The sequence below is a fragment of the Pan paniscus genome, chromosome 6 (genome assembly GCF_029289425.2).
Source record: "Pan paniscus chromosome 6, NHGRI_mPanPan1-v2.0_pri, whole genome shotgun sequence".
NCBI lineage: Eukaryota > Metazoa > Chordata > Mammalia > Primates > Hominidae > Pan > Pan paniscus.
Genome location: NC_073255.2, coordinates 100,674,339 through 100,690,072, shown reverse-complemented (window position 1 = coordinate 100,690,072; position 15,734 = coordinate 100,674,339). Strand labels below are relative to the sequence as shown.

General features: G+C 31.9%; 1 protein-coding gene across 3 annotated transcripts in view; it reads left to right on the top strand.

The window, feature by feature from the left end:
- Window positions 1-15,734, top strand: part of PCLO (piccolo presynaptic cytomatrix protein) — a 412,454-nt gene that overhangs the window by 323,505 nt on the left and 73,215 nt on the right. For all 3 annotated transcript variants that reach the window (XM_055114599.3, XM_057302898.2, XM_057302897.2), the window contains exons 14-18: window positions 226-276; window positions 3,386-3,510; window positions 6,030-6,056; window positions 13,743-13,836; window positions 15,052-15,123. In XM_055114599.3, coding sequence (XP_054970574.2) covers window positions 226-276; window positions 3,386-3,510; window positions 6,030-6,056; window positions 13,743-13,836; window positions 15,052-15,123 — 369 coding nt within the window. The remainder of the gene's footprint in view (window positions 1-225; window positions 277-3,385; window positions 3,511-6,029; window positions 6,057-13,742; window positions 13,837-15,051; window positions 15,124-15,734) is intronic.

The following is a 15,734-nucleotide window of genomic DNA, read 5'->3' as shown; positions in this document are numbered from 1 at the left end:
AAAGCCGGCTTACCAAAATGAAAAATAGATTTATGCATCTGTAAAATTAAATGTGTATTGAGAACCATAAGTAGACACCATTATTCTGAAGCAGCCAAATGGATAAAATATATTTTCCAAGCAGTTGCTCTGACCAAATAGAAACTAATTTCAGAAGGGAGCCGAAATGATAAATTATGTGAAAAATGTATCTATTAATGTAATATATGTTCTTTAATATTACAGCCTACCGATGGAACAAAGGTTGTCTCTCATCCAATTACGGGAGAAATTCAGGTATGAAGTTTTTTAAAAAGTCACCATTATATAACCTTTTTTGGTTGTTTTGCCACTGGTTTGTTGAAATTGTAAACACACTGTTAGGATTTTTCTTATTCTGTAATATATACAGAACTGTAAAGGAAAAATGCAATTTTATAGAATAGTATATTAATACAAATATATGTTTTATGAAGTCCAATCATAGCTATGTTTTTCTATACTTTGAAATCTGCCTGATATCTTAGCAGTGTCAACATGTTTTGTGCCTCAGTTACTTTATATTTGTCCAATGTATTTTAAACATGACAGATTCTCCTGGAAATTTGAAGTTTCCTCTTTAAGAGTTTCATGAGTCTACTGGGATTTTTTCTTCTTTTAATCAAAAATTGCCTTAAAAATTGCTGAATAGTTTTTGTAGAGAAGTATTTTTCATAGCATAAGTCATAACTGCTTTGTAACTTATAAAATTAATTTTCATCAGGAAAATAAAATAAAAATAGATAAAGAAAAATATATAAAAATAAAAAGATAATCATCTTTTTAAATTCTCTCTGTGTTTTGATATTTATATATTTCTGATTGTGGGTCATAGTAAAAATAAAACTTTAAAACCTGCACCTTAGGTGATACCAGGAAGTAATTTAGACTAAATAAGAAATAGCATATAGAAAGAATTAACACTATAAAATAGTAACTAATTGAAAACAGTATGTTTCAGATGAAAGAGAGTCTTAGCTGCATCTCTAATACATTCTAGAGGAAATTTTCACAAAAGACTTCACAAAGGATAACAGAAACTCGAATTAATTTGAAGATAGGCATAAAGAAAGGGAGATTATGTTCCTGGAGAAGAAAGAGTACAATTAAAGGTATTGTTGTCCGAGAGTAATGGTTGAAGAATCAGCTTCGAGAAGTAGGTTAAGACTAAATTAAAAAAAAAACCTTGAACACAATCCTAGGAATGTTAGCCACTACATAATATATCATGATCTCTATTTTGGAGTAAGAGAGAGACTATTTGAAAAGAATGTGTAATAAAAATTCATATGGCAGTGACCTACAAGAAATATTATAAAGGGAGGACATTGAGGCAAAGAAATCAATTAAGTGATTATCCAGGAACCTACTACAAAGCAGAAGTGGAGTGTGAGCGTGGAAATGTGCAGAAGGTTGACACGTTACTAAGAACAAACTAACAGTACTACCCTGATGACCTCTGTACTCCAGATCCGGCTGTTTCTCTGCTATTTCCAACTTCCAGAAAGCCTGTTTTTCACTGACTTGATCTTTCTTCATTTCACAAACAGCAAAGAAAATGCTAGAATTTCTGATTCTTAATAGCCTTCTTTCTCTTTCCTACTATTTTTAAACTTCTGTCCTTGGACTAGTATTTCTTTTGGACTGTGTTTTTTGTTTTTATTGTTGTTGTTTTTTCTAGTTTTATTTTGCTTTCCCTTAAGGAGTAAGATGTAATTCTGTAGTTGAAATTTACCCTACTATTATTCCTTCTTAATTTGGGGGATATTTTCTTAAGGCAGTGATTTCAATTATTATTATTATTATTTTATTTTAGCAAAGGCTCATTTCAAATGAAATCTTATGTAGACAACCAAACCATGAATCTATCAGCACTGGAGTCGCTGTGATTGAAGATTGCTGGGGCATCCCATTCTCTCTCAAAGCTGACCCTGAGTAACTCTGGATGTTCCCTAAGGCCATACAGAGCAAATTTTGAAAAGCACTCTCTTCGGGTGGCCTGCAAGTTTTCATTTCAATAAGAAACGGTTTGGGTGCTTCATCACTTAAAAGTGGATTCTAAGGCTGGCAGAGAAAGGAGAGAATGGGGAAGCGTTTCTCCTTAAATAAAGATCAGGAAGCTGTTTGAAATTTCAGTGGTATTAATTACAGGTTATTTTATATTCTGTATCTCAGTACCAGATTATAGCATACAGTTGCTGCATGATGGCATAGAGTTCTAAACTTCCCCTTTCTCCTCTTCTTTAATGGTACTTTGCTTTCTTTTTCACTGTGCTTTTATTATGGTCAGGGACTCTAGTCTTTTCTGGATGGAGATAAGCAATTGAATATGTATTTTCTGACAGGAAACATAATAAGATCAAAATTATACTAAAATGAGGATTTATTTTCATTATGAAGTTTTACAGGAAAGTATGACTCATCTGAGTTATCCTATTTTAAATATAAATGCAGCATGTCTGTTTTATATGGATTATTTTAAAAGTTAGTATCTTTCTTTATGGATTTGCCCTTTGAAATATGGATCCCTTCCACTCTATTATTTAATAAACAAAAGTAACATCAAACAGAATTAAGCTTTATTCTAAATGATGCCAAAAGAGTCTTTCAATTGTAGAAGAAAAAAATGCTTAACTCAATTATTTTGAATTATGCAGTTTTCTCAAATATTTATTTGAATTATGTCTTTTAGTATTCAGCCACAATTGTGCAGCAGCCAATAAGCATCTATAAAGCAATGCTTCTTCTTTTTTCAGCTTCTAAAATTAAAAGAAAAAAAGATTATTGTAGTATCTCACTCTATTAGGTAAGCTGGTACCGAAAGGTATCTATAGGTTTAATATCAGATAATGTAACATAAAAAAGTAATAATCTGTGTATTCTTAAATATTCTTACATTTCAGTGCTGACAGCTTTATCTTTAAATAACAGTTCCACCCCACTGCTAATTATTTGGCAAAATGCGAATAATACTTTATAATAATTTACCAATTAGTTAATTTCTTTTCAAAATTCTAGGAATTGTTGTTAATAAACATTAACAACATTTACTATTTTCCTAAGAGTAGCAATTTAATTAAAAAACATAACCAGCATTCTACCTTATGATTTTCCTTCTAAATAAACTTTAAACAGGCCAGGCCTTTTCACTGTGGAAAGAATGAACAGCATGTTTGCTAGGAATTAAAATATGCCTGGGAGCTCTCAATTAAATTAGACATTAACTGGTCTGTTTGATTTCAAATAAAATGAAAATGAAAGTTGATGCTTCTTATAAGAATTTTCTTTAAAAAAAACTAGTAAATATTGAATGATAATGTATAACATGCTTTTAAAAACGTATGGAATATTTTTCTCTCTCCTAAAGCTTCAAATTAACTATGATCTTGGAAATCTCATAATACATATTCTCCAAGCAAGAAATCTTGTTCCTCGAGACAACAATGGTTATTCTGACCCTTTTGTGAAAGTGTACCTTCTTCCAGGGAGAGGGTAAGTAAAATTAAGAAGTACTTCATCTCATGTTTTAAAACAATAGTATAGTATTTTCTACTCTTTAATTTCCACACCTCATTTTAATTGACTTTATTATCTTTTCCTTACTTTCCTCCACATGTCATATTTATTTATTTCCAATTAGTAGATAAGGTGGAATTAAAAACTTGTAATTAAGCCTTACAGGGTTGTAGAAGAACAGTGATCATAATGAAACCAGCCTCCAAGAGAGCAAATCAGCCTTTCAATTCTGGAAACCACTCCTGTGATAACTATCAGATTCACTATGAAATCATTTAAGGAATTATTTGTATCAAAGTTAAAGAATTGGCTTACCTTCCCAAATTTATCTGAGAAATCAATATTCAAGGACTTACAAGTTACTGTTTATTTTTATAGGACATGTGTATTTTCCATTATGTTAGTGTTGATTAAGTGGCTTCTTGATGTATCCTTATTTATACGCATATTTCCAAATCACTGATTTAAAAATTATAAAATAGCACAAAGTGATATTTGAAGTATTGACTTTGGTAAATAAATAAAAAATATCTCTTTGAATCTCTTGTGTGATGTATAAATTGTTGATATAAGCAAGTGTTCTTTGGAGATATTTAACTTTCACATAATGCAAATTGCTGTGTTCTGGTATATAAGTCAGTACTCAAGGATAGTTTCAAAGCACTGATTTGAACCCTACAAATTATTATCCTTCTCTTGAACAATTCATATCAGCCAAATTAGCAAGATGGAAACATAAGATCAACAAATGGAGGTAAAATAAAAAGAACTTTGAGTTGGTAATTTAGAGAAACTGGTTTTATTTTTTATTCATTTTCGTTTTAATTTGTGGAGTGACATTTGAAGTTTCCTTTTAACTTGGAAATTTTCCATTGTGGTACACAAGTAGAAGGAATAATTTGACACACCATGTACCCATCACTCAGCCTCAACAGTTATCACTTAGTGACCAATCATGTTTCTTTTCCTCATACACTCCCTTAATCCAGATTACTTGGAAGTAAATCCCAGCTATTATAATTATTTCTGCAAATATTTTAGTATATATTTCTGAAAAATAAAACTCATTTAAAAATAGCCTTAATACTTCATATAAGCACAATTGTAAATTTTTCAAATAATTGTTTGGTTGCCTCATAATATTTTCCTAGCTGGTTTGATGATCTAATTGGTATTTACAGAATATACTACCCATCAATAGCAAATTACATATTCCCTTGAAGTACACATGGAGCATTCACCAAAATAGACTGTTTTCTAGGACATAAAATAATCTGTGGCAAATTTAAAAGCATTTTAATTATATGAAGTGTATTCTTTTACTGTAGTTGGTTTGTTTAAACAGGATCCAAATTAGAGCTATACACTGCCCTTGAATCTGCTGCTTAGTATTTATATCACCACAGGCAGATCACCAGTTTCTTTGAAATTCAGTATTCTTGTCAACCCTGAGAGCCGAGGTAGGCAGAATCATCATTTTTAGCTTGTCAGGAGAACCAAATTAGATAATACTCAGAAAATAATTTTTAAATTGCCAGGTGCTATATCAAAGTTAGTTCACAGCTTTTAATTTCATCCTTCTCAATAATTTTATTTTAAAAACTTGGAATTGTTGGTATGGTTGCTCTAGTTTTACTTTATTGAACATTTTGAAAAACCAATAATTTTATGTAGAGATTACCAATAGTCACATAGTATAGGAAAAGGTAGTTTTTGTTTTATGTTAATTCATTTATATCTATATATAGTAGTTGTAACTATAATTTGGCAATATCTTTTAGAGTCTAACAACAACAACAAACTGATAACTTCATTCTGCCTTTGATTTATTAGACCTTCAATGTTATTTATGGCAATATTATGATACAAGGGGAAATCACTGCCAAGGATTTGTCTGTAATTAGCATTTGCAAATGAAAGAATGAAAATAAAGCATTGTTGTTTATATTCTATATTCTCTAATGATATCCTGGAATATCATCTTTTACACAATATGGGAGTATCTATCTTTTATTTATTACAGGATATGTGTCAATTAGAATGTTACAAACTTAAAGAACCAGGAAGGACAGGCAGGTAACATGAATCTGTCAGTCCATTCTGGGGTAAGCAACAAGGAATGGTGGGAACCATGGTGAAATGGAGAACAAATGCCCCACCTAAAGCTATCCTCATGCAATTTGTCAAATAAAACGTCCCTACTTGGTGAGGTTTGGCTCAAAGGCAGCTAATAAGCTACCCCTATTCAATTCCTGGGTCTTTCTTTCAATCACACTCCTAATTATTAGACAAGCAAAGGCCTTGGAATGTATTACACTTGCAAGGTATTATTTTCACTGTAGTTCTAGCATTTTCTGCCTCATGTCATTTATGGGATAGCTCCTCTAGTTATTATTTTCATGTTTTCTTTCTTATTTCTGTTCCTAACTATTTTCTTCCTGTCTTTTCTACTTTCCTGTTTTACCCCTTCACTCTCGCTCTTGGAATCAATGCAGTCAAGTCATGGTTGTCCAGAATGCAAGGTAGAGTTGTTTCTCTTTCAGTGTCAAGCTCTGCTGTTATGTCTTGAATTATACTTTTGGCATTTTTATGTACATTCACTGGCACTTCAACATGGGCTGTAACTTATATTTTTCTACATGTTTGTATCTATTGAATCAGCACTGCAACAAATTGTTCTGAGCATATTTCTAAATAGTTTTAGCAGATGTGTGCAATAGAATACAGAAAAGTAGAAAATATTAAAAGCATAGAAACAATGAAAAAAATATTATTACCATGAAATTAGACATAACTAAAGTCTCATAATCTATTCACTAAAACTCATTTAGCTTCTCACATAATAATCATGATTTAAGTTCTCGAGTCTTCTATTAAAAATATCTATAGCCATTTTTCAAAAGTAATTAATGGGTCTTCTGGATGTCCAGTGGAGGTGTATATCCCATCGGGCACGGTGGCTTACGCCTGTAATCCCAGGACTTTGGGAGGCCGAGGTGGGCAGATCACAAGGTCAGGAGATCGAGACCATCCTGGCTAACACAGTGAAACCCCATCTCTACTAAAAACACAAAAACTTAGCTAGGCATGGTGGCGGACACCTATAGTCCCAGCTACTTGGGAGGCTGAGGCAGGAAAATAGCGTGAACCTAGGAGGTGGAGCTTGCAGTGAGCCAAGATCGCACCACTGCACTCCAGCCTCAAAAAAACAAACAAACAAACAAACAAAAAACGATAATAGGTGTTTGAACTTGGTCCCTCACTTGAACCTAATGTTGAAACATTTTCATGCCTTTGTAACTTCTGCCCCACAAAATTTCTGCTATGCAATGTAGGATGCCATAATTGGCTTGCTGTAGTATATTAGCAATAAGATAATCTTCCTTTGTTCCCAATAGTAGGAGCGTTTTCTAATACAGCTCATAACAAGTTGCATCATTACACTGTCAACTAAGGCAATTTCTTAGTACATAGCCAAAAGCATTATTTTGCACATCTCTCATTGCATTATAAATTAAATGTGTCATTTAGTTGGGAAGGCAAATCATGTATGATCTGTAGCAATAGGGTGATGAGAATTTTAATCCCACCCAGATTATTAATGGTACAGCATTTGTTTTTGTCTATGACATTAAAATTTCACATATTTACTACTAATGAACTGTTTCCCAAATGAGGCTGTTTCTGATTTTTAAAAGCATAAATACGTAAATATTTCAAACAATAGGATTTGTTACCACAGCCTTGCTATTGCCCAGAAACTTTTTGTTTCCTTACAGCCACATAATTATGGCAAACAATGTAACTGACGCTGTGATAGATTCCTTGTTATGGCTGGTTCTCTCATCACAGAACACAATCCAGGTATCTCAGGCTGATATGCAAAATTAGTTTTGTTTCAAAGAAATAGTGTTATTTTTAGAACAGATATTATTAATCACATTATTCAGAATCTCCCTATCTTTTATATATAGAAACTTGGGGAAAATTATCAGAATGATAGAGATTGTATTTAACTTATAAAAGAGAGAATATTTTATAAATTATAAATAATACCATGTCTTAGATAACTATTTAAAAGATCTAGAAGCTACTTTCTTATATCTTTCATCTAGAAATCACTTTCACCATGTCTTTGAGAATTGTCAATGTAAGAGGGAATTATATTGACAAGGTACTGACATTGTAAGTTAGACTATGGAAGCCAATAAGTGAGGTCCTTAAGAACTTGCGTTTGAATTTTAGCCCTGTCACTTAGAAGCTCTAAGATTTCTCTAAAACTATTTTATCTTCTGCAAAATAGGAATAATAACAGCTCCCTTCCCAGGCCTTCTGTGAAATACATGAAATAAATACATCAAAAGTGATAAGCATAATGTCTGGAACATAATAAGCTTTCAATCAATAGTAGTTGTTATTATTATTGCTAGCAATGTGTATCATACATTTTTTGTAACCAGTGGTTGGTTATCTCTGCAACAGAAAGGTACAGAATGCTTGAGCTTCTGAATTATACTAAATTATTTTAAAATACTATATAGAAAATTAAACAACTTTTCTTTAATAATAAAATGTAATACATCTTTCATTCTTAAATTTAAAATAAGAGTCCTGTTAGCTAGTTAAAAAGTACACTGATTTGGTTTCCTTGTCTCCTTTACTTTTTTCTTCCCACCCTCTGATCAATATACTCAAACTTTGAGGGGCAAAATGTCAGGCAAGATAAGGTGAGAGAATGACTAGGAAAAGGTCTGGGTCGTGCGTGAACTCAATACTTCCTGTTGGATAATTAAGAAATGGAAATGAGCATATATGAAGGGCCTCGCTCTGGTTTTCTCTCATCACACTGTTGAGCAAAGTGAAAATATTTTCTCATTACTGAGATTTTGTTATGAATATAATTATTTTTAGCTATCTTTATACCTGGAAGCCCAATTCCTGGCTGGACCTTTCTCTAAACAGCATTGGTAGCCTATCAAACTATTTCCTCTGGGACCTGTGGAAAGCAGGTACAGGTGGTGCGTGTATTTACAATATGGTGTCCAAAATTTATTTTACTTCAGTAGATTTTAAAGGAAAACAAAATACAAGCATGTTCTAAGGATCACTGAATATTTACTTAGCACAGACTGTGTGTCAGACACTGTGCCAGGTGCAGGGGTTACAATTGACAATGTAGCCATAGTCTCTGCCATCAGAGAGCAAAGAGGAAAATAAAATGATAGACAATAAGCACACCATCGCACTGTTAAACAGAGCTTACAAAATGGGATGCAGGTTGTACTTTTTCTAAATTAAGAGAACCTCAGAGGAGTAATTTTGAAAAACGTGTGTGTATGTGTGTGTGTGTGTGTGTGTGTGTGTAAGTTTAGTAAAGGAAACCAGATAAAACATTAAAAATGAATACTTTCAATGTTTTAGATAATTTTATGTAAGTAGATACACCAAAGAAGCCTTCAAATTTCATTATCTTTTCTCAGTTTTTCTTTTGAAATTAAAAAATATGTACATGGAAACTGTTTTCCTGCTGGTCTTGAGTAGAATAATTGAATTTCAAAAATTTTTTCAGACAGCCTTAAAAGTATATATACCTATGCATGACAAAATGACCAATAAAAACAAACAAAAAAAATAAACCACCAGCACTTTGGGAGCCCAAGGAGGGCAGTTCATGGGGTCAGGAGATCAAGACCATCCGGGCTAACATGGTGAAACCCCGTCTCTACTAAAAATACAAAAAAAATTAGCCGGGCATGGTGGTGGGTGTCTGTAGTCCCAGCTACTCAGGAGGCTGAGGCAGGAGAATGGCGTGAACCCGGGAGGCAGAGCTTGCAGTGAGTCAAGATTGCACTGCACTCCAGCCTGAGCAACAGAGCAAGACTCCATCTCAAAAAATAAATAATCAAACCAACAAACAAGGCAAAACTTCAAGGGGGTGAAGTTTTAGATATTTTTTGATAAGCACCATGTCCCATCTTTATGTACTGACCTTTTTATTTTCCCTTATTAATAAACTTCTTTAATTATTAGATATAATTGTCCTAATTGTCCTAATGTTAAATCATTAATGTAATCTTCCCACAAGAGAATATAGTGTGTTTACTAGACAAGAAAGGAAAGGGAGGATGAACTCCACTTATTTCTCAGCCTGACTTTATGCTCACATTTAAGAATCCCCCTGTTTACCTGCCTACCTTCAACTCCGCAGATTTTGATATGACTATTTTGTGTAGAGTTTTAAATTGTGTTAGGTGGCAACACAGTTCATTGAAATTGTGTATGATATGATCAGAGCATGGTAGTTATAAAACAACTGTTATTGAAGAATGGCTTTGTGTGACCAGCTCTGCATGTCAGGAAATGCAAGGGCAAAAAATACTGCAAAGGCTTTCATTGGTGTTTAGGAGCAAGCTGTTTTTACTTTCATTAATTCTAAAGGCAATGGATGTTTTAGGTCTGGAGAGAATTGGAGAATCAAACTCATTACTATGATTAAGATACTCTATTAAAATGAACATTTTAACTTTGGTCCAATCAGTTTAGGTTATTTCTAAATGTATCTGGCCAAACATCAGTATTTATAATAAGTAGGCGTAATTGTTCCACAACACTCACTTAGGATGTACTATTCAGAATTTCCCTAGGCAACTCTAAAGAAGGCCTAACTTGTTCACGATGTTTATAATGCGTCTCTACACACATTATACATAATTTATATTATATGTATAAAAATTATGTATTTAAATTGAGATGGAGAATTTTAGATTATAAAGAAGACAAACTAGATACTTCAGGTAGTGAAGCCTGCAATTAAGAAAATAGATGGATGTCACATTTTATGATGGGCCTAATCAATTGAGTTCATATAACATTTATTTAAAAGCAAGAAATCAAATTACCTATGTTTGGATCCTGGTCCAGTTAATAACTATGCAACTTTGACAATACGCCTTAATTTTTCTGAGCTTCAAGTTTTCTCACCTATAAAATGGAGTAAGAAGTAATACCTGTATAATGGGGTTAATATGAGTATTACATGAGTTAACACATGAAAAGCACTTAGAACTTTACCAGAGGAAAAAGGAGGCATTTAATAAATGTTAGTTATGATTTTAATATGCTTACTTTTAAAAATGCTTTTCATGCATGAATTAAATATATACTCATATGTCAATACAATTAAGGGTTTTTTAGTTGATAGAGATCTACAATTCCTGATACAGAGTTGGCATTCACTAATTTTTGCTAGGTGTATAAGTGAAAAAAAAGACTAAATGTGGATTTGAAAAATTTGAATAACAATTATTCACATGTATGGATTAAGAAAAGATAGTGACTGATAAATCCCTTCAAAGGTATTTTAATACTACTTCAGACTATTTTAATATGTATTGGCAGACCCAGCATTTTAGTGATAGTACATGGGTTTGCATTTGATATTAATTCCCATCTTGTTAAACAAATTGTATATTTTTTAGAACTTAAAAAACATAATTTTATTACTGTTCAGTGTATTATAAATCTTAATATGGTTTCCATAACCTCACCACCTTGATAAGTAAGTCCAAAACAGAGGCTTTAAAACTCATACTACCATGTGTTTGTTTCCTATGTATATTCACCTATGAGAATAGCCATGATTCTAAAGTAGCAATCCAAGTTTACTATTAACTTAAAAGTCATCACTAATTCTTTCTATGTCACTATCAAATTGAAGTTATTAACTCTTTCTATGTATTAATTTATATGTATTATTTCTATGTAGACACTTTTTTGTAGACACTAATTCTATCACCATCAAATTAAGTCATTAGTTCTAAGTCACCATCAAAAAAAGAATCCAAAACTAAATTTAAAGCAACATATCTTACTAAAAATTTTTGAATTTTTCATTATAAAATATTTCAAGTTTACTAAAAATTATAGAAAATACCCTAACAAATACCTGTGTGCTTGCTATCCAATTTTGTCAAATTTGAAGATTTTGCTATATTTGTGTTAGATGTTTTAAAAGATAATACCCTGAAGCCCTCTGAAATCACTTCCCTATCCATTAAAAAACTCACTAAATTGAATTTAATATTCATAATTTACAAGTTTTCTTATGATATTAATATATATGTATGTCATATATACATGTATATATAATGTGTAACCTTATTTCGCATGATTTTATGTTTATACCATTATACCATACCATATTAAGTTTTTGATCAAAACTTTTTTCAAGATGTATCTATCTTGACATATGGAGGCTTTTAAAATTTATTTAATTGATTTTCAGTGCCACTTACTATTTCATTGAAATGAATATATCACAATGTATTTATTCGTTCTTCTATTGGCTTACTATTGAAATAATGTTGCAATTAATGTTCTTGAACAAATTTCTTGTTCACGGGTAGGAGAATTTCTCTATGGCAGAAATGGAATTAGTAGAAATTGAATATTTGGATGTTTGGGTATATAAACTTAAACTTCACTAGATATTGACAAATTTATCTAAAAAGTATATATAGAAACTTCCTATCCACAGTCTATGAGAGCTCCTCTTTCTTTAAATCATTGTCTGTATATTTCCCTAAAATTCTTTGTAATTTATCTTGAGTGACAGCTGTCAAATTCTGCCCTTAATTGTGTACATTCAAATAGGTTGAAGTGTGAGGAATGCTGCTTTATTTCTTCAGTTGGATTCAGCTCACAATGGCTGACTTGTGAAGTGTTATGAAACACCAACTCGGTGCTTCTTAATCTTCGCTACATATTAGATTCACCTGCGAGCCTTCAAAAATCCTAATACTCAAGCCTCATCCCAGACTAATTAAGTCAGACTTTCCTTCGGGGAGTAAGCAGGGGCAAGAGGGAAGTGGGTGGAGGGTTGACTGACCCACCTACCACCACCAGAACTCAGGTGATCCCATTATGCAGTCAATGTTGAGGGTTATTTCCCTTGTATCTGACTGGTAAGAAAATAAAATCAGAGATACAGGGAAAGTACTTGCCTGCAGGCCCATCTTTAAAAGTGAGTGGTGAGCTGGAGTTTGATCCTCAATAGCTTTCTCTACAATGTATAGGTAAATTAGTGGCTGGGGAAATTTTCTAGGCATCCAGGATATGGCAATACTTGAGACCAGGAATGTAGCAAGAGTTAGTCTGGCTATAGTTTGGAATAGAACTACAGATTACAAGAGTCAGGGTCCAGCCCCCTTTTAGGGAAAGGCAACTTGTGAAGTCCAGACACATGTCAAGACCCCCAGACAGAGAGGTTGGTTTACAGGACTCTAGTGCCCACCACAGATGAAGTATTATTTAGAACATGAGACCTAAGCTTAGGCAGAAAATTCAGAAAAAAGCAGTGAGAGTTAGAGAAAGGCCTTGTCTGTGTGGGCACCATTTGGTAATAGCAAGTAACAGTAATCTAATTTCAACCCCATAAGCAGGTTGGTGCCAGCTATAGATGTTCTGCCAGACTTAATTAGGATAGGCTTTGAAAATAAATTGTTTTTAAATGTGTAGCATATAAGCTTCTAATTGGTGCTCAGAGGAAATGGAAAGTCAAGGATTAATGCAGATGTCCCAAGTTCTGATAATTGAGGAAAGATTTTTATTTGGTTCATCAATTGTAAAATAACATATTGACATAAACCAAAAATTTATATTTAATTAAAATTGCTTTATAACTGCATTAAATATACTTTACCAAGAGTGTTGGAATATACTTTAGATATCAGTAACAAGTGTTTATGGAATGTGAGCCACAGCAACAGCCATTCTTCGTCTTTTTCTCAGTACACTCATTACAATGTTTTAGTTTTGCTTTTCTGTATGTACAAAACTATAGTAAGGTTAAACACCAAATTATTGTTTATGGGGCAGTAACATTGATGTTACTATTTAGTTCATATAATTATCTCCTACATTCAGGAATGAGCAAGATTTCTGAAATTATAGTATATTTAGAACACCTACAAGCATTTCTTTAAAAAAAAAAATCATTAGGGCAAAGAAAACTACAAGCATCCAACATATTTTTAAATTGTCACTGTGCATTCAACTTAAACTAAGGTTTAAGACATGAGGATGATGAGATAATTATATAGTGATTTGAAATAAAATATCTTGAATAGTCTGCATGTCCTTTAGTTTAACTGTGAAGTCATAAACTAAGGTGAATAATCAAGATAACTCTTTCTTTTCTCCCAATTCAGTGCTGAGTACAAGAGAAGGACTAAACATGTCCAGAAAAGTCTTAATCCTGAGTGGAATCAAACAGTAATTTATAAAAGTATTTCCATGGAACAGGTATGTCAAGATTATTTCTAGGTGACAGAATTAGGCTAATATAAGTACAGTGATAACACAATTATTCAAAAATTGGGATCTGTATACATTTTGCTATTCAAACAAAAAAAGTTGAGTAAAATACATGTAAGAAATGTAGCCAATGGAAAAAAATGAGTGACATTTAAGCACAGGGTGAAAGTAAATGTGCACATTTTGACAAAGCAGCCAAAACATAAACAAATAAAATAAGAAAACTAGTGAAATATTTTCCATTTGTTATTTCAGAATTTAAAATTTTTAATAGACTAAGCCACATTTATCATATTTGAGAGAGAAACACATTTTCAAACTGGCTATATTTTGACTTTCATACACAATACACAAAAAAAATAAGATTCAGTGCATAGAACTGTATTACTCCACTAGACAATATTTTAGGATCTCATCTCTTTGCTAAATTGAGGCCTCCTAAGAATCTGGCATTGTGGTGTTAAACTCTACAGAAGAAGGCAAAATGATGACTAGTGTAAAGGATTATCACTACAGATAAGTAACTGTAGGCAAAATTACATTATTATATTTCTGAAAATCTGCATTTTTATATCTTTGCTTGAGTAACAGACAATAACTGAAATGTATAAGGTTGAATTCAGAGAGAAAACTATAAAGACAGTTCCCATATAAACCAATTTACAAGTGAACTGTCTTTCAAAATGAGATTCTTAATTTGTCTTCTAGTAGATTAATTTCATTACAAAGATGAAGCTGGATATAAATTATAATCTGGGTTTGTGAATTTAAAATAAACTCACCTACAGAAATAAGGCAGTGCTACTAAGTTTTTTGGAAATTGCTGAAACATTTAATCCAATACTTCATCTAGATAATACTAGACGTTTTTGCAATCTATGAATTTCTTATATTTAGAGTATTTATAAATTCTGATTTTTATTTTTGAAAATGAGGTGGGGATACAATAAATAAGTAAGAATTATCATTTTATTCACAAAATAATAATGTTCCACATGATCAAACACTAGTTTAGAGTGCAAAATCATTCAAATTTTACATAATATTTAATATTTAAACTACATAGTTTTCGGTAAAATTTTAAGTATTTTCACATAAATGGAAGGAGTTTAAGGAAAAAAATAAATATGTCTACTGTATGTGTGTAATGAAAATGTATGATGGAAAGATAGGTTTAATTAGATTTCTATTTGAACTATATAGCTCAAGAAGAAAACACTGGAGGTGACAGTTTGGGATTATGATAGATTTTCATCCAACGACTTCCTTGGGGAGGTAAGCCTCTGACTTCCTTTCCCTTATTTGCTGCTATGGTAAACCACCAATTAAAGCACGATGCAAAGCATGTTTCTGAAGTTTATAAGATAGCCGTTTCTGAAAAAAATCTTCTGGCAGATAGAATTTATTTCCTGATTTACTATTTGAGTAGATTAATACCAATTCAAGAAATGGTTTTCACTCTATCACTTGATGTACTTTATAATTAATTTCTAAGATGAAATTTTCTTTCAATAGGAAGATATGTAATCATACTGTGAGTCCAAATGAGATTTGAAGTAACAAATTTATTATATTATAAAATGGCCTGGACTTTTAAAAATGCATTTACAGGTTCTTTAATTGATTTGATGTGACATATTGATTGCATTGTTATTTATAATTAAGTATTCTGAGAAAAATCACTGAAAACATTTTAAGAAGCAAAACTACAAGTAGGAGAAAACAATAAAAACAATTTTTACATTAACATCAAGGAATCAAAATAACCTAATTGTATGCCTGTATCAGAATATCTCATATACCCCATAAATATATACACTTACTATGTACTTGTAAAAATTTAAAAATAAACAAATAACCTAATCATGAAATTGGTAGCGTGAACA